The 23,240-nt window shown below is 45.0% G+C and overlaps 2 protein-coding genes across 3 annotated transcripts in view; one reads left to right on the top strand and one right to left on the bottom strand.

Moving 5' to 3' along the window:
* Nucleotides 1-21,508, top strand: part of LOC127614398 (disheveled-associated activator of morphogenesis 1-like) — an 81,523-nt gene extending 60,015 nt beyond the window's left edge. The window contains exons 18-26 of one of the 2 annotated variants that reach the window (XM_052085686.1): nt 117-201; nt 2,259-2,365; nt 6,215-6,303; nt 9,944-10,112; nt 12,237-12,344; nt 13,604-13,664; nt 17,347-17,481; nt 20,118-20,288; nt 21,178-21,508. In XM_052085686.1, coding sequence (XP_051941646.1) covers nt 117-201; nt 2,259-2,365; nt 6,215-6,303; nt 9,944-10,112; nt 12,237-12,344; nt 13,604-13,664; nt 17,347-17,481; nt 20,118-20,288; nt 21,178-21,384 — 1,132 coding nt within the window. In that variant the 3' untranslated portion in view covers nt 21,385-21,508. The remainder of the gene's footprint in view (nt 1-116; nt 202-2,258; nt 2,366-6,214; nt 6,304-9,943; nt 10,113-12,236; nt 12,345-13,603; nt 13,665-17,346; nt 17,482-20,117; nt 20,289-21,177) is intronic. The other variant, XM_052085687.1, reaches the window with a different exon arrangement.
* The window catches only part of LOC127614454 (G-protein coupled receptor 135), a 131,102-nt gene that overhangs the window by 88,687 nt on the left and 19,175 nt on the right, over nt 1-23,240 (bottom strand). The gene's annotated exons all lie outside the window — the stretch shown is intronic.

The following is a 23,240-nucleotide window of genomic DNA, read 5'->3' as shown; positions in this document are numbered from 1 at the left end:
CTGTTGGCAAAAACCCAAAGCATCATTTGGTCAGTGCTGTCTGACAAAGAGCAGAACTTGCCAGTTTGTGGTAATAGTTGTTTGTTCTGTTTCTTTTTTTTTTTTGTATGGCATAGGTTGAAACTAACAAATGGTGAAATTCGCTCAGCAGTCCTATCCATGGATGAACAGGAAGATTTGCCACGAGACATGCTTGAACAGGTAATGCATCACGTGTAAGCGGTTTATGTAAGAAGCAGAGGTGGACATTTTACATTTTGATGGTCCGTCAGTCGTCAGCGGCCTGTGATCCAAACTGTAATCGTCAGTCGATTTAGTTATTTTAACAATTCCGTCTATTAAATTCATCAGTCTGCCAGTCCGTCACTCAGGCGGTCAGTCAGTCAATCCACCAGCACCCCTATTCCTGTCTCTGAATACTCGTTAGGTGCTTCTGCTCCTTCCTCTTCTTTGTTCATTGGCAGATTACAGCTTTGTGGTACATACCGGCACCTACTGTACAGGAGGCGCAAACTGTTACGATATATAATAAATGAACACAACCCTGCTTGTCTTCAATTCAGCCTGCGAACAAATACATGACAGTCTTGATTAAATAATTTCAAAGTTTTAACAGCAAACCACAACCATGAAGGTTTATTTGCAAATGTAGCTACCACTAGTGCAGGTACTTAGAAACTAAGTCTTAGTAGAAGGGTGACACCAAGTCATGGATAGACAACTCCGGTCGTAGAGAGCCGCAGTCCTGCATGTTTTCCATATCTCCCTGCTGCAACACACCGGATCCAAATGATCAGCTCATCAGCAAGCTCTGTAAAAGCCTAATCACTGTTATGATCATTTGAATCCGGTGTGTTGGAAGAGGGAATTTCAAAAACAAGCAGGACTGCGGCTCTAGAGGACCGGAATTGCCTAGCTCTGTACTAAGGTGTCAAAGAGCAAATACATCAATGTCTGGCAAATCTATAAAATTATCCAAATTTATTCAATTTAGGGTACACTTATCTTAGGTTGCAGTGAGATTGGCAACAACAAACTCCAGAGTAAAGAGAAACCTCCAACAGAAATAAGACACACAGGCAGAAGTGTATCAAAAATATATATATTGGATATGTATTTTCATAAAGGATAACTGGGAATACAGTACTCTCTTTTGACATGAAATTGACATGAAATTCCGTTAACTCCGAACAAGAAAAGAAGAAAAAAACAAGTTCACTGTATTTCTCAAAGTCCCTCTTAGTGCTTAAGGTGTTCAAATCAGATTTTCGCAATTTAAGTTCTGGTATAGGTTTGGTATTAGCTCCTATTAGAGTTGGTAACAGATCTGACCCCCCCCAAAAATGCCTGAAATCTCAGATTTAAAAAAAAAATACTCGGTTCATCCAAGAAAAAAATTGAGAAATCCTTTAATTGTCCTAGCACCCTCCAGGGAAACGGGTGGCTATGAAAATGTCCCTCGCTGACGCCCTATGTGGCATCAAATCCAGAGACGGCGCAGTTCTATCCCTCGATGATTCTATTAGTCCCCCCCCCTCCCCCCCCAAAAAAACAGCCTGCACAAAATGTGCATACGCCTTTTGTTACTCAGTTTTATACCCAGCCCTCCCTGATTTGATCAAGTGGCTTGAGTAGCCACACCTGTTGGTTGTGAGGGAAGTGTGGTGTCTGGATTGTCGGCCATTTTTGTGCGCGGCACAGGCTTCGGAAATGGAAGGACACGTCCTTCCACTAAATGTCACCGGGCGATGCCACGATGTGTCTTGCAACTGACTGACGACCAGTCCAGGATGTAGTCCATCTGCCGCCTGAATTCAGCTGGTCAAGGTCAGAGGTCTACAGCAAGATAATGGCCCAGCGCAGTCTCCAGGCTTAAACCACAAGGTGGTTTAAAATGAAATGGACAAATGATCAAAAACAAAGCAACCTGAAAGTGCCATACATTTATCAAATAGTACAGATTTTCAGAAAAAAATATGAGTTCCACTGCAGAAAGAATGCTAAAAGCAGGATGAGCTGCAAAACAGTAAAGGCCAAAGATTTTGATTCCATTTGGGTTTTCGAATAGATTCCATGGCTTCTTTTGTAACTCAAATTCTTTGATGCCTTCATTTTACAGTACAATGAAACATTGAACTGCATGGATTTCAATTAAGAAAAACTGAAAAATAATGGCGTACCCTAAAACGTTCTATTGGTTGTTAAAATTTCACACATTAGTTGACATGTAATTCTGTCTTTTTTTTTATGTGATGAAGCTTCTCAAGTTTGTTCCTGAAAAAAGCGACATAGAACTATTGGAGGAACACAAGCATGAACTTGAGCGTATGGCCAAAGCGGACCGCTTTCTGTTTGAGATGAGCAGGTACGCAAAACACAACTGACCATGTCACGGTTCTGTGTCAGTCTGGCCAGCAGGTGGCATCAGCGGACTTTTGTGCACACCTGCTGCCAATCTATGATTAGTCTCAGTCTGTATTTAAGGAGTCCTCTGACATGCACTTATCGCTGGAGTATTGAATTTCGCCTCGCTACTTCTTTGCTCATTGACTGCTATTGCTACAGACCTCACCCCACCAGGGAGGCGCTCAGGAGGCATCCGAATCAGATGCCCAAGCCACCTCATCTGGCTCCTCTCGATGTGGAGGAGAAGCGGCTCGACTCTGAGCCCCTCCCGGATGACCGAGCTCCTCACCTTATCTCTAAGGGAGAGCCCGGACACCCTGCGGAGAAAACTCATTTCGGCCGCTTGTATCCGGGATCTCGTTCTTTCGGTCACGACCCATAGCTCGTGACCATAGATGAGGGTTGGGACGTAGATCGACCGGTAAATTGAGAGCTTCGCCCTTTGGCTGAGCTCCTTCTTCACCACGACAGACCGATACAACGTCCGCATCACATCAGACGCTGCACCGATCCGCCTGTCGATCTCCCGCTCCCTCCTGCCCCCACTCGTGAACAAGACCCCAAGATACTTGAACTCCTCCACTTGGGGCAAGATCTCCTCCCCGACCCGGATGGGGCACTCCACCCTTTTCCGACTGAGGACCATGGTTTCAGATTTGGAGGTGCTGATTTTCATCCCAACTGCTTCACACTCGGCTGCGAAACGCTCCAGTGAGAGTTGGAGAGCCCCGTTTGAAGGAGCCAACAGCACCACATCATCTGCAAAAAGCAGGGATGCAATACTGAGGCCCCCAAAACGGACCCCTTCAACGCTTCGGCTGCGCCTAGAAATTCTGTCCATAAAAGTTATGAACAGAATCGGCGACAAAGGGCAGCCTTGGCGGAGTCCTACCCCCACTGGAAACGATTCCGACTTACTGCCGGCAATGCGAACCAAACTCTGACATCGGTGGTATAGTGACCGAACAGCCCGTATCAGGGGGTTCGGTACCCCATACCCACGAAGCCCCCCCCCAGACCTCCCCGAGGGACACGGTCAAACGCCTTCTCCAAGTCCACAAAACACATGTAGACTGGTTGGGCGAATTCCCACATACCCTCAAGGACCCTGCTAAGGGTGTAGAGCTGGTCCACTGTTCCACGGCCGGGACGGAAACCACACTGCTCCTCCTCAATCTGAGGCTCGACTTCCTGACGGACCCTCCTCTCCAGCAGTCCTGAATAGACCTTACCAGGGAGGCTGAGGAGTGTGATCCCTCTGTAGTTGGAACACACCCTCCGGTCCCCCTTTTTAAAAAGAGGGACTACCACCCCGGTCTGCCAATCCAGAGGCACTCTCCCTGTTGACCACGCGATGTTGCAGAGGCGTGTCAACCAGGACAGCCCCACAACATCCAGAGCCTTGAGGAACTCCGGGCGGATCTCATCCACCCCTGGGGCCTTGCCACCGAGGAGCTTTTTAACCACATCGGTGACTTCAACCACAGAGATAGGAGAGCCCACCTCAGAGTCCCCGGGCTCTGCTTCCTCCAAGGAAGGCGTGTTGGTGGAGTTGAGGAGGTCTTCGAAGTACTCTGCCCACCGGTTCACAACGTCCCGAGTCGAAGTCAGCAGCGCCCCATCCCCACTGTACACAGTGTTAGTGGTGCACTGCTTCCCCCTCCTGAGACGTCGGATGGTGGACCAGAATTTCCTCGAAGCCGTCCGGAAGTCGGCTTCCATGGCCTCACCGAACTCTTCCCACGCTCGGGTTTTTGCCTCGACGAGCACCGAAGCTGCGTTCCGCTTGGCCTGTCGATACCCGTCAGCTGCCTCTGGGGTCCCACAGGCCATAAAGGCTCGATAGGACTCCTTCAGCTTGACGGCATCCCTTACTGCTGGTGTCCACCAGCGAGTACGGGGGTTGCCGCCACGACAGGCACCAACCACCTTACGGCCACAACTCAGATTGGCCGCCTCAACAATAGAGGCACGGAATATGGTCCACTCGGGCTCAATGTCCCCCGCCTCCCCCGGAACATGGGAAAAGCTCTGTCGAAGGTGGGAGTTGAAACTCCTTCTGACAGGGGATTCCGTCAGCCGCTCCCAACAAACCCTCACGATACGTTTGGGTCTGCCAGGACGGACTGGCATCTTCCCCCACCATCGGAGCCTACTCACCACCAGGTGGTGATCAGTTGACAGCTCCGCCCCTCTCTTCACCCGAGTGTCAGGACATGCGGCCGCAAATCCGATGATACAACTACAAAGTCGATCATTGAACTGCGGCCTAGGGTGTCCTGGTGCCAAGTGCACATATGGACACCCTTATGTTTGAACAAGGTGTTCGTTATGGACAATCCGTGGCGAGCACAGAAGTCCAATAACAAAACACCACTCGGGTTCTGATCGGGGGGGCCGTTCCTCCCAATCACGCCCCTCCAAGTCTCACTGTCATTGCCCACGTGAGCATTGAAGTCCCCCAGCAGAACAAGGGAGTCCCCAGCAGGAGTACTCTCCAGCACACCCTCCAAGGACTCCAAAAAGGGTGGGTATGCTGAGCTGCTGTTTGGTGCATATGCACAAACAACAGTCAGGACCCGTCCACCCACCCGAAGGCGGAGGGAGGCAACCCTCTCGTCTACCGGTGTGAACCCCAATGTACAGGCACTGAGCCGGGGGGCAATGAGTATGCCCACACCTGCTCTGCGCCTCTCACCGTGAGCAACTCCAGAGTGGAAGAGAGTCCAACCCCTCTCGAGAGAACTGGTACCAGAACCAAAGCTGTGTGTGGATGCAAGTCCGACTATATCCAGTCGGAAATTCTCTGCCTCACACACCAGCTCGGGCTCCTTCCCTGCCAGAGAGGTGACATTCCATGTCCCAAGAGCTAGCTTCTGCAGCCGAGGATCGGACCGCCAGGGTCCCCGTCTTTGGCTGCCGCCCAGCTCACATAGCACCCGACCCCTTTGGCCCCTCTCATGGGTGGTGAGCCCATGGGAAGGGGGACCCACATTGCCTCTTCGGGCTGTACCCGGCCGGGCCCCATGGGTGTAGGCCCGGCCACCAGGCGCTTGCCAACGAGCCCCACCTCCAGGCCTGGCTCCAGAGTGGGGCCCCGGTGACCCGCGTCCGGGCAAGGGAAACCTTGGTCCATATATTGTAGTCATCATAAGGGTCTATGAGCCATGCTTTGTCTGGCCCCTCACCTAGAACCTGTTTGCCATGGGTGACCCTGCCAGGGGCATAAAGCCCCAGACAACTTAGCTCCTAGGATCATTGGAACACGCAAACCCCTCCACTACGGTAAGGTGACGGCTCACGGAGGGGCATTTCGTGGATCCACTTCCTTATTTTTGTTGTTGTGCGCGAAGCAATTATCTTATCGCTTCGTGCACAACGTGACAGACCACAGTTCATGGAAATGTGTTTTAACGTGACTTTAACAAAGGACACTTCATGAGGAGCTTCTTAATCATTTGATTTGCTTATTTTGGTTGAGAGTTGAGCTTTCCCTGTCAAAGCTGAATCTTAACAGTTTGGTTTGTGAGGATATTTGTGACAATTTTATGCTTCACAATTTCAGTAAGGCTCCCCATCATTGCTGTATTCTAAAAAAAAATTAAGATGGACATGGAAGCGTTTCCAATTAAAATAAAACAAACATGTTTTTGGGCTGTGTGTGGAAATCCGGTTCCCACTGTAAACCCAAACAAGCCAAGATTTAAATCTTTAACAGACAAAATTATTTATTGTGCTGGGCGCCATTTCACATTAATATTCATATTTGAGCTCCCTTCTAAGACTATGTCCGACAATTCCCATGCAGGATCAACCACTATCAACAGAGACTCTTGTCTCTTTACTTCAAGAAAAAGTTTGCCGAAAGACTGACTGATGTCAAACCTAAAATCAAAGGTAAGTAAGGAAAAAGCCTCAATTATTATATAAATTATCTTTTGTTCTGACATATCTAAAGTATCTATAAAAGTCTAACGTATCGATTTGTATTTGCACTTCAGGATTTTCCAGGTTAGTTCTACAAATTATGAATCGTAAGATTATTTTTCTCAATTGTTTCTACTAAAGGTTCTCAAGAAAACAAAGTGAGAACAATGATCAGTTTAAAACTGCGCATGATTGTTCGCACTGCCATTACCACAACATGTGCATGTTCTTAAAAAATAAGGTGTAGACCTGTTGGAAATGTTGTCTTTGATCTATCCATCTATTAATTTTTTTCTGCTTACCTGTGTCACGATTCGGACTAACCGAAACAAGTTTTGGAACCCAAAAGTGTAGACGCCAGACAAGGTCTCCGAAGCAAAAAAAATTCGCACCGACAAAGTAGTAACATGGAGCGCTGGTCAAAACAAGGACCAGAGGGTACAAAAAATGAACAAAGAGTGCTTGCACAAAAGGCAAGGGAGGAAAATAACGATCGCGAAGACAAACAAAAACAATGTATCAAAATACACGCAAGAGAAAGCCAATTCACAAAATAAAATCCAATACTTACAAAACCATTGGTACCGAGAGTTCAAAAGTAAAACACGACGAGATCTATAGCAAGAATAGTCTATGGGCAAGGAGGCAACAAGACATAAACAATACTCCGACAACCAGTAGACAGACTGTTGGTCCTTAAATACACAGTTCCTTAATTGAAAGATTGGCAGCAGGTGTGCAGCCAGAAAATCTGCTCAGTCTGCCACCTGCTGGCCAGGCCAAGGACGGGAACATGACAACCTGTGGTTGTCTCATAGTAGCAGTATCTTAAGCAGGGAAGCACAAATTTCTATTTCCCCAGCACCTGTGTTAGCGATGTTATCAAAGGATGACTTCCTGTTCGTGTTTGTTCAAGGTCACAAACGTCCGGAGACGGATGCGTTTGTTTGTTTTTTTGTTGTTTTTTTGTCGCAAGGAAATTTTAACCAATGACCTCGAGCGAACCCTGACAAGAACTCTACATTTGCTAACTTTGCCAAAACTGCAAACGTTCACCCCTCTGTTGAATGCAGGTTTTCTCAACGAACGTTGTGCGCCTCAAACCTTTGCATGCACTCCAGCGAGTCTATTTCTCTTTCCGCAATGCCAAAGTCTGTGCACACCTCTCATGCTGAAAATAAAAGATCTTAGCTAATCCGCTTTCATTGGCCAGTAACTGAGTTAGTTCTGTTCATTCCCACAAAAGCGCAAACTCCCCATTTTGCAAAAAATACTAAAAGAATGAAAACTCCACCCATGCACACAGTGAAACTGGGCTTTTCGGTAGACTTGTGCTGGGCATAAAAATAGTGCACTCTGTGGCCAACGTCCATTAAATTTTGCAGATCATCGTCAACTAAGGTAGTCCCACAACCTGTTTTCCTTTTAGGATCTCATCCACCCTCAAGGTCCTACATCAAGTAACGTTTTAACTTCCACAGTGACATCAACCTCGGAGACAATGGAGCCCATCTTTCAGTTCCCTATGGGCCCAGCCTCCTTGTCTCGATCTATTAGTGGGGGACCTCATGACTCAAAAGGAAAACTTGGTCCATGCTTGCTATATTGGGCAAAAAACCCTGAATAACTGAACGCCACCTCGATAACATGATGTATTAAAGAGGATATAACAGTATGATGTAATATATTTGTCTGTTACAAATTAAGGGTGTGGAAAATAATCGATATTAATCGATACATCGATGCGCACGTGCACGATGCGAGTGCATCGGCTCATTCACTGGCTACGACGCGATTGGCGGGTGAAATCGCGATTCATCACGATGCATTGGTGGGTATCGGTAAAATCCGATTCAAGCGCCGTTTTATTTATGTTAAACGTCACCTATCTGCCCTTTCCTAGGCGCAATTAATGCACCATCATTGCTTTGCGTTTTGTGTTGAATACGGACGGTAGCCGTGCGTCACATACAGTCCAGTACACAACTAGCAAAACATTATGGAAGTTAGCGCAAGCAGCAGCGAGGAAACTACTATATTTAATGCAGCCGCAACATTCAAATCTTATGTTTGGAAATACGACGGCTTCGAAAAGAAAGACGGAAAGCTTGATAAAACCTCCGTAATTTGCAAGGAATGTCGCACTAAGAAGCCATACAACGTTAGCACCACAAATATGCAGACCCACTTAAAACGATGGCACCAGATCACCGACAAGTTTCCCTCCCGCTTCCCCGCCCAGTTCCTCGTCGGACACCGGAGAAACTCTTGGTAAACCAGGTCAGGATCAGAAAAAAATTGCCTCTTATTTTGGGAGTCCCCTTGCAACTCACTGTGACCGCGCAATGGCTATAACTAAGGCCACTGCTTATTTCATATGCAAAGACCTCCAGCCTTAGCGTGGTGGACAACGAGGATTTCAGACAGCTCGTGCACGTTTTGGAACCCAGGTATAAAATACCAGACAGGTCTGTGTTCACTTGCAAACATATTCCCGATGTGTACAACAAAGTGAGAAGTGAGATTACTGTGTCGCTGAACAGTGCGCAAAGAGTTGCACTTACAGTAGATGGGTGGACATCTTGCGCTATAGATTCATATATATGTATATATATATATTATTATTATATTTCATATAAGACACTCAGTGAGAATAGTCTGTTTGTATTTACACTATAGCAACAGCTGTGAGTCTCAGGTGCCAAATTGTTTACATTTTCTTTGCACAAAACCCAATTGTGAAAGGGCTTAAATAAGTTGTTTTACAAGTTCTACTGTTTATAAGGAATAAAGTGGTATCCTTTTTGTAATACCATACTGAATTCCATCTTTTAAAAAGCTTTTTTTCTTTGCTTATTTGCATGTTTAATTGCACAATATCGCAACAAATTGCATTGTATCGTATCGGATCGCATTGATTTGAACTTAATGTGTATCACATCGTATCACATCGTGACGACGGTGAAACGTATCGCATCGTATCGCCAGAAAATTCCATGTATCATTTAAGTATCGCATCGCTGGCAGTGTATCGAGATGTGTATCGAATCGTCCTCCGTGCTGAGATTCACATCCCTATTGCAAATACAACATTATGTCCTAGTGTTGTTCCATATTGACTGCAGATTGATGAGCCAAATTGAAGTCTGATGTACTACAATATTGATTTATAAAAGATGTAACGGGTTACCATAGTGCAGGCATGTCCAGCTCCGGGCCTGGAGGGCCACTTTCCTGCCCGTTTTCCAGCTCTCCCGGCTGCAACACGCCTGATTCAGATGATTAGCTCATCACCCAGCTCTGAAGCAGCATTAGAATGATCCTGATAATTTGATTCAGGTGCATTGCTCCGTGGAGAGCTGGAAAACAGGCCGGACAGCAGCCCTTGAGGACCGACTTTGGACACCCCTGCCATAGTGCATAGGCGTTCGGTTCATCGCCAGTTCTGCTGACCAAACGTGGCAAACCGGGCGGTTCACATTCCACCATCCCATCTCATTTATAGTTTGAGAATAGGTTGAGATCGTTTTGGCCACAAAGCCTCTAGTCATTGGCTTTAAAACTGTGGTTTGAGCGTGATAACGTTGCCTTCATGTCTTTGTGTTTTCAGCTTTGTGTCTTGCATCCAGAGAGGTAATGAAGAGCCGAACTCTACGTCAACTCTTAGAGGTGGTTCTAGCCTTCGGGAACTACATGAATAAAGGACAGAGGGGAAATGCTTATGGATTTAAAGTTTCAAGTCTGAACAAGATTGCTGACACCAAGTCAAGCATTGACAAGTACGTTTGACATTCTAAAATAAAATATGTGTCAATAATCTACTGGATAACTATGTAATTTAAGAACCACTGATGTAATACATTTTAGATGACAGAATGGTATTTTTTTCATCATTAATATATATATTAGAGCTGTCGGTTTAGCGTGTTTTTATAATTTAAATGAATTTTAACAGGATTAATTTTTTTCTTGCGAGATTAACGTGGCACATGTCACAGCGGATGTTACGTGGCTCAATGAAAAAAACAGAAACGAAACAAAAACCGTGCTGCAGAAGTCCACGCCCACGTCCGTTTTGCCAGCCACAGCAGAGCGAGACACCGAAAACGGATACTTAAGGAGTTAATGAATGGAAAGTTTACTTTTAAAAAGTTGCCAGATAGTTCCACTGACAAGACCAAAGTTACCTGGATGTTTTGCAGTCGTAAACTGAGCTAACATCATAGCACGTCCATCCATCCATCCATCCATCCATCCATCTTCTACCACTTATACGGGGCCGGGACGCGGGGGCAACAGCTTTAGCAGGGAAGCCCAGACTTCCCTCTCCCTAGCTCCTTCTTCCAGCTCTCCCCGTTGTGGTGACATAGTCTCTCCAGCGTGTCCTGGGTCTGTCATTCCACTGACAAGACCAAAGTTACCTGGATGTTTTACAGTCGTAAACTGAGCTATCATCATAGCACGTCGAGTCTAAAATATCACATATTGGCCAAGCACACCGCTGATGTGAGTACTCCGCCCCCTCGTCTAAGACAACAGCTGTGCATCATTTCAAAGAGAACAAAATGGATGACACAACAAAGAACAAATTTATCTGAAGGCATAGCTAAATGTATGGCTACTGAATGCAAGCCTGTCAACATTGTCCACAGCTTGACTCAAGCTGAAATCATTCGCATTGCGTCTAAGGACTCCACTACGGATTGCCAGCGAGAGCTTTACAAGCTGTGAACAGAGATTGTACGTAGCGGAGAAGACACTGTTTTGGTAGAGAAATAAGAAACTAGGTTGAGCCTCTGGTGAATTAAGAGCAGGTAGCCTGTCGAATACGACGTATGCCACTGACTCGATTGTTACTTGTTTGGAACAATTTTGTGTGGAAGGTTACAGTGTTATAAGGGGTCTTTGAGCTGTGCTTCGTCTGGTCCCTCACCTAGAACCTGTTTGGCATGGGTGACCCAGCCAGGGGCATAAAGCCCCAGACAACTTAGCTCCCTTTACTCGTCAAAGACCCCTTATGATGAGTAAAATTAATGGATCTCAGTTTCCCTTGCCCGGACGCGGGTCACTGGGGCCGCCCTCTGGAGCCAGGCCTGGAGGTGGGGCTCGTTGGCGAGCGCCTGGTGGTCGGGCCTACACCCATGGGGCCTGGCCGGGCTTAGCCTGCAGAGGCAACGTGGGTCCCCCTTCTCATGGGCTCACCACCCATGGGAGGGGCCAAAGGGGTCGGGTACAATGTGAGCTGGGCAGCAGCCAAAGGCGGGGACCCTGGCGGTCTGATCCTCGGCTGCAGAAGCTAGCTCCTAGGGACGTGGAATGTCACCTCTTAGACAGGGAAGGAGCCCGAGCTGGTGTGCGAGGTAGAGAAGTTCAGGGGACTCTGAGGTGGGCTCTCCTATCTCTGTGGTTGAAGTCACCGATGTGGTTAACAAGCTCCTCGGTGGCAAGGCCCCAGGGGTGGATGAGGTCCGCCCGGAGTTCCTCCAGGCTCTGGATGTTGTGGGGCTGTCCTGGTTGACACGCCTCTGCAACATCGCATGGTCAACAGGGAGCGTGCCTCTGGATTGGCAGACCGGGGTGGTAGTCCCTCTTTTTACAAAGGGGAACACACCCTCCGGTCCCAACTACAGAGGGATCACACTCCTCAGCCTCCCTGGTAAAGTCTATTCAGGGGTGCTGGAGAGGAGGGTCCGTCGGGAGTTTGATCCTCGGATTGGGTAAACTAATCTAGATATTTACACTTAACAAAGTACTGTTGTTTGCAATGACACGTTGACTCATCCGACTGCTATGGTTGAATGCATGCGATTGGGATATGTTGCTATTTTTCGCACAAAGGTTGAACCCCTCCATAAAACACATAGAGATAAATTCAATGAAGTGTGTCAATTTTCCATTTGTAGAAACATCACTCTGCTCAACTACATTGTCACTGTATTGGAGAAGAAGTTCCCTACGGTAATGGCCCTGAATGAGGAATTGCAATATGTGCCAGAGGCTGCAAAAGTCAAGCAAGTACAAATCCATTTTTTTAATCATGTGTAATGGATCGTGAACTTGTTATATCATGTTGTAATGTAATGCTGATGTGCTACAATATGCCACCATTATAAAGCAATAATATATTCATCTTCCGTACCGCTTGATCCTCACTAGGGTCGCGGGGGGTGCTGGAGCCCATCCCAGCCGTCTCCGGGCAGTAGGCGGGGGACACCCTGAATCGGTTGCCAGCCAATCGCAGGGCACACATAGACGAAAAACCATCCACGCTCACACTCACACCTAGGGACAATTTAGAGTGTTCAATCAGCCTGCCACGCATGTTTTTGGAATGTGGGAGGAAACCGGAGCACCCGGAGAAAACCCACGCAGGCCCGGGGAGAACATGCAAACTCCACACAGGGAGGCCGGAGCTGGAATCGAACCCGGTACCTCTGCATTGCCCTCAATAATATATTATTGCATTATTATTATTGCAAACCCAGACCGTTTGGAAACTCAGAACATTGTTCAAATGTGATATTTGGCCATTCAGAGTGCCCCAAGCGCAGGCAGTATAAGGAAAGTAAAATGCTGCTGGGCTCATATGTTAAGGTGAGTGGTGCGTGCTCTGCACCCCAGCAGCAGACGAGGACGACGAATCGTTGACGAAGTTTTTATTTTTATTTTAAGACCGCTTACCTTAACTATAATCCTGTGTCACATTGTAGCCAAAGGTACAATCCTGATGGATTAATGCAGTTTTTAAATCCTTAAATTCCCGTATAAGATTCAAAAAGAAGGTGCATGGCAGTGGCAGCAGATGAATGGGGGAAGGTTGAGCAGGATCCACCACAGCGTGCCAGAAGATGAGAGATAGCCAGCTAGCTGAGCCAGCCTCGTTGGCGTGGAAAACAAAACAAAACAAAACAATGCATGTACATTTTTAAGCTCTGCGTATGTCCAGAAAAATATTCCGTTTTTTTTCCTTTTTTAATTATTCTTGAATAAAGCTTTTTTTTTACTTTCAAGACCTGGATTTGACACCTCTGAAGTTGAACCCAGTTCTCTAAAAACAGTCTTGCATATACAATCAACATAACTAAGCATTCAGTATTTGGTGCAGGGGGCGGGGGGTGCAAAATCAACCACCAACACTTGCAGATCCGCGTGAATGTCGAAGAATGTGAATTATTTTCCTTACAAACATGAAACTAACTTTTGATGATCTCACTTGCTTTCTTCATCGTCTTATTTTACTCCTCTCTGTTTCTTTTTATTATCTTTTTAGTATGATGGAATTGGAGAAAGACATTTCCAATTTGCGATCTGGTATCAAAAGCGTCGAAGCGGTAAGATAACTTTTTTTCTTTTTGTCTAATAGATTACTGGATGATGGTTTACCTGGGTTTTAAATAGTCGGGGTGTCAAAAAACACTCACTCTTGGTCATCGGTAATGAGCTGCTCTTTTCTTTTTTGAGGGGACTCCTCAGCAGACTACAATATGATTGGCTGCTCCAAGGACAACATGGGTCGTCCATGGGTTTCTTATAAAATAGGGTCACCAGTGATGGGACACTGTGACTTGTTAAGAACAAAACAAAAGAATGTTGATATGTACTCATTCATTTTATTTAAACTTAAATGGTACACAGTGCTTAATGTAACAAATATTCTATATTTTGTTTAAGAATAAAATAGATTGTGTAGAATGGTGTAAGAAATCAATATTTATTTGCACAACTTCAAATAAGGATTGTTTTAGAGAAGTTGTTTTAATACTGTAACACGGCAACATTTTTGCTCACAAAATCTAATATCAGCCCATGCTTAAGAACAACATACATGCAGGTTCAGTGTGTGCGCGCAAAACCAGGAGTGTCGCATTTGTGCGCACGTTCATTGAGCACACACATTAAGTCATTGTCGTTATTATTATTATTATTATTATTATGTCATTGTCATTGTATAGCATACAATGAAATTTGGGTGCCATTCCTTAGTGCATTTCGAAAAAAAATATATAGATATATAATAAAATAAATACAAAACTCAACAACACACCACAACAGCAGCAGTCGTGGTAGTGTGGACTGAGGCTTATATTGCACACAGGGCACATATTGCACATGAAATGGAATGGCTCAGATATTGCTCATTATTGCACAAGTGAGGTAGTGAGTTTAGGTTTCAAATGCAGTAGCTTTGATTATTTTCTGTGGTTATTTATTGCAGTAATGGCACAAGAAAATAAAAACGGTCCTTGAATCTGCTTGTCCGGGTTTTGTGTGATCTGTAACGCTGGCCCGAGGGTAACTTGGCAAACCGGTGGTTGGTGGGGTGGGATCCTTGATGATGTTGGCAGCTCTGCTGAGGTAACGTGAGCTGGCAATGTCCTCCAGGCTGGGCAGAGAGCAGCCAGTGACCTTCTGGGCCAGATTTATCACCCTCTGCAGCGCTTTTTTGTCTGCTGCTGAGCACCTCGCGTACCACGCTGTGATGAAGTACACCAGGGTGCGCTCAATGGTAGCTCTGTAGAACATCACCAGCAGCTTCTCCTCCAAGTTGTTCCTCCTGAGCACCCTCAGGAAATGGAGTCACTGCTGGGCTTTCCTCACCCCCGCCGTGGTGTTGGCTGTCCAGGAGAGGTCCGCAGAGAGCAGCACACCCAGGAACCTAGTGGAGCTCACCTTTTCCACACATTCCCCATGAATGTAAAGCGGCGCTGGGTCCGCTTGTCCCTTCCTGAAGTCCAGGATCATCTCCTTTGTTTTTGTGGTGTTCAGTCGCAGGTTGTTTGCTGAGCACACAACCTGACCTCGTCTCTGTAGTCATACTCATTCCCCCCTGAGATGAGTCCGACTACGGTTGTATCATCCGCAAACTTGATTATGGTGTTTGAGAGATGGGTCGGAGAGCAGTCAAATTTGTAGAGCGTGAACAACAAGGGGCTCAGTACACATCCTTGACGAGAACCGGTGCTAAGTGTGATGGTGGAGGAGAAGTGGGGGCCAACTTTGACAGACTGTGGGCATCCTGTGAGGAAATTTTTAACCCACTGGCAGATGGAGGTGGAGATGCCCAAGTGAGTCCGTTTTTGGACCAGGATCTCCGGGATGATGTGGTTGAAGGCTGAGTTGAAATCCAGGAAGATCATCCTCACGTAGTTTCCCGGGTGCTCCGGGTGACTCAGCACGGTGTGGAGTGCTATGGTTATAAGATCCTCGGTGAACCGGTTTGCCCTGTAGGCAAACTGGTAAGGGTCTAGAGTGGGAGGCAGGCAGGTTCTGATGTGCTGCGAGACCAGTCTTTCTAAGCATTTCATGGCTACAGGCGTGTAAGTGCAACAGGCCTGTAGTCATTGATACTGTGAGCTGCTGATTTTTTGGGGACGGGAATGATGGTGGAGGCTTTGAGGCAGGATGGGATGATGGCCTGCGACAGAGACTGGTTGAAAATCCTGGTGAAAATTCCAGCGAGTTGGTCTGCACATGCCCTTAGTACCTTACCAGGTACGCCGTCCGGGCCAGCCACCTTCCTGGGGTCCACAGACTTTAGCACACGTCTCACTTTGTGCTCCTGAAGTGTCAGTGTGGAAGTACTGGGGAGTGGTGTGTGTGGAGTGACTGCTGGGGTTCTGGCTGCTTCAAAGCGGGCAAAGAAGTTCCTCTGCCAGTGAGGCATCAGTCCTCGCATTCACCGCGTTTCTGTTTTTTTAGTTTGTGATGTGATTTATTCCCCGCCACATCTTCCTGGGGTCATTCACAGCGAAGTGGTCCTCTAATTTCCTCTTATAGGCTGCTTTGGCCTCCCTGATGCCTCTATTCAGGTCTGACCTGGCCGCGCTGTACAGGGCCCTGTCCCCTGATCTGAAGGCGGTGTTGGGGTTTTTTAGTAGAGAGTGATACTGGACTTCTCTGTTCATCCAGGGTTTATGGTTTGGTAAAACCCTGACCAGACAGTGTTAACACAGTTTTTGATGTAAGAGAGTACGGTGTCAGTGTACTCTTGCAGGTTGAGGTTGGAGAATAAATCCCATTCAGTCCTTGAGAAGCAGTCCTGTAGCTGAGAGAGGGCTCCCTCACGCCAAGTTTGTATTGTTTTTGTTTGTGGTTTCGTCTTCCGCAGCAGGGACTGTCCGTCGAGTTACAAGCAATTTACTCTTAGCAGGTAACCGGATGCATTCCACTCTCTCTTCCACAGTCATTACCCTTCCTCTTCATTTGGATGCCATGATCTACAGGATGTAAATGTAAATGAAGGAAATACAAAATTATTTGCAATTCCAGTAAAACTCATGCCAATAGAGTCATTTACATGTCACCATCTTGGATCCAATGAGAGTAAATAGCGACGCGAACACAGTTATTCAGCAGTATCGAGCAGGACTTGCTTGAGTTGACGCTGCTGCAGGCTTCCGGATGGCTTCCAGGTGTTATGAATTGATCGTTAATGTAATGTTGTAGTCAAAATTTTAATGCATAGGTTTTTATTCCGGGTGAGGGAATTTCCATTTGACAGAGGTCGGAGGGAATATTTACTGTATTAAAAACATGGCTTAACTTTAGAAGAGTTGATGCAGAAAGCACGGCCATTTTTGCATATGCAAAGTTATCATTCAATTTGGTTCTGAATTTTCAGGTTGCGGTTCTCAAACGGCAGTGGAAGCAAATGGAACTTTTGTTTTCTGCAGCATTAACCTTTGGTCTGCAAACCCATTTTTCCGAGTGGAAAGTAAATGATCGCATACAGTATTGTCGTGGAGGCACCAAATTTTAGGCAAAGTTTGAAAGCAGTCAGCTCACTGAGCACATGGTATGACCATCAGATGTGTGTACTGTTTACACTGCTAAAACAGGCTGTGACATGACCGTATGCAAATGATTCACAATTTTCTTGTTTGAATTTTGTTCTGATAGGAGCTGAAATAAATCAATTTACATATACAGTAGTTAAAATCTGTAAACACCGCCAGTATATTTTCAGTGTGTTACAGTTTATAGTACAGTATATGTGTGTACCTCCACTTCCAGGAACTACAGTACCAGCAAAGTCAAACCTCTCTTGGCCCAAATGATAAATTTGTTCCTGTCGTCAGGCAGTTCCTCACTGTGGCATCCTTCAGCTTGTCTGAGGTTGAAGAGTCATTTGTTGAGGCAAAAGATCTGGTAAGCAAGCAACTATTCACTGCATGTTATTTTTGTAAGGATGTTGACATTAAATATGACATGAGAGTCTCAAGATTGAAAGAAAAGTGTCACGTAAGCCTTTACCAAAATATAAGGTGGGTGCTCAAAAATTGAGGGAAAGTCTATTTCATCCCTCTATCCATCCATTTTGTAATCCGCTTCTCCTCGCATGGGTCGCGGGGCATGCTGGAGCCGATGGCAGCTGTCTCCGGGCAGTGGTTGGGGAGACACCCTGAACCAGTTGCCAGCCAATTGCAGCATTTATTTCAATCATCTGTTTCAAAAAGTGAAACTTGTTTGTGTGTCATCGCACACTAAGCAAAATACGCCAACCCTTAAAAACAAAACAGATCCAATAACATGAAAAAGTTCAACATTGTAGTGTAGGCTTGTTGTGTCCCTATCTTACCAGCTAATTCATACCTGCAGAAGTTTTCCCCAACCTTTAAATGAACTCAGTCTGGCTTAGTAGGCATCAGAATCATGGGGACGACTGCTGATTTGACGTCTGTGCAGAAAACTAACATTTAAACCTTCAATGTTTTGGTTTAAATGTTAAATGTTGTTTTGATTGGTATGAAAACATGTTAATCAAAACAATTTGTGAAAGACGTTGGATGCTCACAGATGATACATGATCAGAGGAAGAGGATACTGTGGTCAGAAATGATGCGCAAGTGACAGGCATGGCCGCACCCTTGAAAAGATTGTCAAGCAACAGTGATTCAAATATCTGGATGAGTTTAATAAGAAGTTGACTGAGCATGGCGTCAATACATCAAGAACCACCACATGTAGACATTGCATACAAGGGCCAGAGCTGTAGAATTCCATGACTGAAGCCCATGGTCCCAAGTCCTCTTTTCAGATGAGAGTACATTTTCCATATCATTTAAAATCAAGGTCCCACAGTCATAAAGAAAACTGGAGAAGCACAAAATTCAGGCTACTTAAAGTCCAATGTGAGGTTTCCACAGTCAGTTGTGGTTTCGGGAGCCATGTCATTTACTGGTGTAGGCCCATTGTCTTTTATCAAGTCCACAGTTAACAGAGCTCTATTTACCAGACATGACAAGTTCAGATGAGTTCATCCAAGACTGAACAGTTAGTGTCTCCATTTAAAATGGGAAAAATTAAAGGAGGCAACGGCTGCTTCGACATCTTTGATGAAACACCAAAGAGACTCATCAGTGTAGGTCAAGATATTTGACGATATATTTATGTTTATATACTACAGTGTGTTGGAGGAGGGTGGACTTTTTTTCCTCCGCGTGTTCGTTTAATTTCGGGTGGTGAGAATGTTAGTTTTCCGAATACAGGCTGTAGACGATGAACAATTTCTTCAAAGCTGTTATTTGCAGAATATTCCAGGCACCAACGAATGACCAAAGACACAAAGGACTCACAACATATTTATATTATCAGAATGGTGGTACCGAAGCTGTTGTGTCGAAGCTGTTGCCACTCGGCAATATGTTTCTGTCTAAACCGATTCTAGCTGGTATCAACTGGCGCATTCCTATGCCCTGGACGTCACCACAAAGTCTCCAGTAAGCAGTTCAGCAAGGTTAACTGATAAGTTGGTGTGCTTCAGGGACACATCTGGTTACAAAACAGAGTTTCATTGCGGACATGAGGGAGTTATACAGGCAAGACTAAATACGGGCCGAAGACACACTTCAAGTGGTACCTCTACTTTTGAAATTGAAGAAATTACTTAACGAGAACATTTTGTAAGTAGAGACGTGTTTCCCATGTAAATCTGTTCCAAGTTCCCCCCACCTCACCGCTCTCTCCCAGAATTCTGACATAGATGTTAAAAAAGTATTCAAAATATGTAACAAATACATGTTACATTTAGATTATAGCACAATAAATGACAGTTGTGCATAATGTAAAAAACAAAATAGAGGAAAGAATCAAAATGATGGTCATTTAACTTTTAACTGCGTCTTCATTGTTTTTCCCTCTTTAGTTCATGTTCTCTCTCAGAAATAGTTTTTTACTGTTGTCCTGTCATGTACTGATCCAAGGACGGAATGCTTTTGTCAGCTTTGAACAATCTTGCGATCGCCGGAGTGGTGAACACTTTTTCAGGGTTAAATCTATGGGAACGCCTCATGGCCCGAGGGGCGAATAGCGAGGACGCTAATTCAACACTTTCTATCTACACACGGGAGAGGTCCCTCTTAGCCAATGGGATTCCATGATGATGCTCGGTACTAGCCAATGGCAGCGCAGCTATAAGTATGTTGCGTCCAGGAAACTTGTAGCTGCAGGCCTTTTGTGTCTTGAAATTTCTTTCGTAACAAGAGGCAATATTTTCCTATGGAGGCGTGTCGACTTGAAAATTTCGTGTGAAGAGACATGCATAAGTAGAGGTACCACTGTATACACACACGCACACGCGCACGCACCCAAGGGGGAGGAAAACAGGCAGGTTTCAAATGGAAGAGCCAGGAGCCCCAACGTTGAAGAATGTAAAGCAAATAAACATCCGTTCAATGAAAAACCTTTTTTCAATTCCAAAATTATTTGCTATTGAACAGGGTTTGTTTATATTCAAGTGTTTATTTGTTGAACTCACATCGTGTTTGCACCTTATATGGTTCAAGCTTGGCCAAGCGCTGCAACACTTTGGCGAAGACTCGTCCAAGCTTCAGCCTGATGAATTCTTTGGGACCTTCGACACTTTCCTCTCATCTTTCTCAGAGGCTAAACAGGCCAATGAGGACATGGCTAGACACAAGGAGGAGGAAGAAAAACGGTCACTTCTGGAGGCCAAGGTTGGAGAATGCTATCATTGCACTGCCACTGCTGAGTTTTACCTGATCTACAAGAGCTTACATGGGACTTGAATAGATTAGACCAGCGGTCCCACTGACCGGTTTAATGTCAGACAATATTTTCATGCACCGGCGTTGAAGGTGTGGCTGTTAAATAACAACAAAATAATATGACATTACCTGCATGAAAACTGTGGTATTTTCTCATGACACGAGGAAAGTGCTATCTGGCCGCACCACTCTTGGTTCGCTATGGTAATGTTTAATCGTGCCTTCAAAATAAGATATAACGCAAATACAAAGTGAATGAAAAATACGACTCACCATCGCCACATATCATTCAGAGTGGGCTTGGTGCGTGGGAATCTCCTATTGAGATAAATCCGTATTTTAAGTAGGACCTCTGACACTGTCCATTAAATGGAGCTTTATTTTTCTTGGAAGTCATAGGTTCCTCTTCTGTCTCCTGGCTGGGCCTTTTCCCCTTCCCAAAGAAACTTTCAAAAGACGTTTGGTTTTTACTCATTTTGCTCGCTCCTGGGTTTCATTTCAGCGGTAACCGACAAGTGCACCTTGACCTGTGACATACTGTAGACGGATGTAAGAGATAATCTGGTAATTTTTCAAAATAAAACCTCATGCAGTTTTCGAAATGAATAAAACGGAAGTAATGTAAGGGGCCGCTGCATTCGACCCCACCATACAGTCTACATGCAATGATAATTTATTACGCATTTCAGCACTTCATTTTAAGACGTGATTTTGAAGAGTTTATGACTTACTTACTTAAGAGTGCAATGGTTAGACTATAGACAAATATTACACATGCAGTCTTATTTAATAGTGAAATAAAGTTCAATATGTCTTGTTTTTTTCTGATTTTCTCCAGATGAAGAGAGACAGGGAGCAGAAGGCAAAGAAGGCGCAAATAAATGTGAAAGGAGATGAAGGAGGTGAATTTGATGACTTGGTGTCTGCACTTCGCTCAGGTGAAGTGTTTGATAAGGATCTTTCCAGAATGATACGCAAAAAACATCGGCGACAAGAGACTGTCAACAACAACCGGGAGAGACCAGCAACAAAACTAAACCAGTGACGTGTCACAGGGGACCTCAACATCTCAATGGGACAGTGAAAGTCCTGTTGTAGCATTACAGGATGAGACTATGTATGCATTGATATGATACCTGTATAAACAAATACTAAATACGTAACCCATGTTGCAGTATTGGAATATTATTTGAAATTAGAGTAGACACCACTTTTTATACATAAAAATGCATCTCAAAGTGTAAAGTCTTTTGGGCCGCTCGGTTGGTTCGGACCAATCGCGGTTTGGTTGGTGTGGCTTGTATTCATACACATTGTATGACGTAAACACATTGGCGCGTATGACGATCAATGCCCCCATTGGACAGAATTTAGGAGGGCAGCACCGATACCACAAACCCAAAAATGGCGGAAAGCATGGAATTCCTACATGTTGCATGCTTAATCTGCCCATTTCTGCTGTAATTAGAGCTGCAAAATAATTTGGATGTCAAGAGGAGGTCTTTGAATGCACGTTCTGCAACGCTATTTTTCTAAATTTTGTAACCGCGTCGGCGAATCCATTTAATTAAACAGTGTAGGTGTGAATACACCCTGGGGTTGACTAATGATTTAAAACAGTGGTTTTCAAACTTTTTTTGCCACCAACCCCTTCACTGTCAGACCAACATGCCAGCCCCCTCCCACCCCCCATCCCCCCTTCCAACAAACACCAGAATGACGATAATGTCAAATGTCATAAGAATTGGTTGATTCTTCAATCACAAACGATTTCAAGAGTATGAAAAAGTTTTAATGAACAAAAATGGTGAACATTTATTTTTCAATCACAAACGCCTTGAACTGAATTTTTTATTTTTTTGCTTCATTAGAAAGGTTTTGCTTACAAGCCAAGCACCTGGGTTGTTGTGGATTGGTCGGTGATTGTCTAAATGCATACTTCAAGTACTCCACAGAGTACAGTATTGCCCACACTTCTTTTTCGATGGTCTGGGGTTGCCATGGTTATCCCTGGAGAAAAATATGCAAACTGTTTTCTGAGGCATAAAATTGAGTAATAATTAGAAACTCCGATTGAGATTAGGCAAAAAAATGTTTGAAAACAAGCGTATATAGTTTTAAAAACACAGAAGTTATTCCTGGTACATCTTAATTTAGAGATTGGAGAGTTTAAACCCACCATACATATGTAGCTCATCGTTGACCAGAAATGCGAATCTAATTGAGTCTTCCCGAACAATGGTTTCGAATGATTGCCGAAATGTTATGACTCAAAAGCTATTGTTCTTCTGATAACTCAATTATTGATATTGGTAGGATTACAAAATGGAAATCAAGAAAAAGGAACACAAATCAGGCTTACAAAATGGCACGTACGTCGAGTTGCAGCGATTGGGAGAACGCTTAATTAAATCGTCCCGTTTTTGCGGCCTTTCCAGCAACACCAATGTCACATTTTACTGTAATTGCTCCAACACCCGCTTCACAAATTCAACACCCCCATCCGACTGTTTCCTTGCCAGCACCCCTTCAAAAGTTCATATTGCCCCCTGGGGGGCGGTAACACCCACTTTGAAAACCACTAATTTAAAGAAAGAGCATGTGCCAAGAAAGTACTTGATTTAATGCCCTCAATATTTTCCACTTCTTTATGTAATATTACAGTATATGTTATGTAATTGTGTAAATTAGGATAGTTCTAGACAGTAACACTCTCATATATTGGAATCATGTGCAAGGGCCCCATTTTGGTAGACTGACGCCTGTGCGCTCAGTGTAAAAACCAGCATGACTTGATTTTTGTGCCAGCACAAGTCTCGTCATGCATGTTTGGGGCCGTGTTGCGTGTCTGTGGGCATGCCAGCACATGGTGTTCGTTGCCTCGCTCCCAGCTCATCCAAC

Source organism: Hippocampus zosterae, chromosome 14, assembly GCF_025434085.1.
Source record: "Hippocampus zosterae strain Florida chromosome 14, ASM2543408v3, whole genome shotgun sequence".
Taxonomy (NCBI): domain Eukaryota; kingdom Metazoa; phylum Chordata; class Actinopteri; order Syngnathiformes; family Syngnathidae; genus Hippocampus; species Hippocampus zosterae.
The sequence above is the reverse complement of the archived record's forward strand: the minus strand, read 5'-3'. Positions and strand labels throughout refer to the sequence as shown.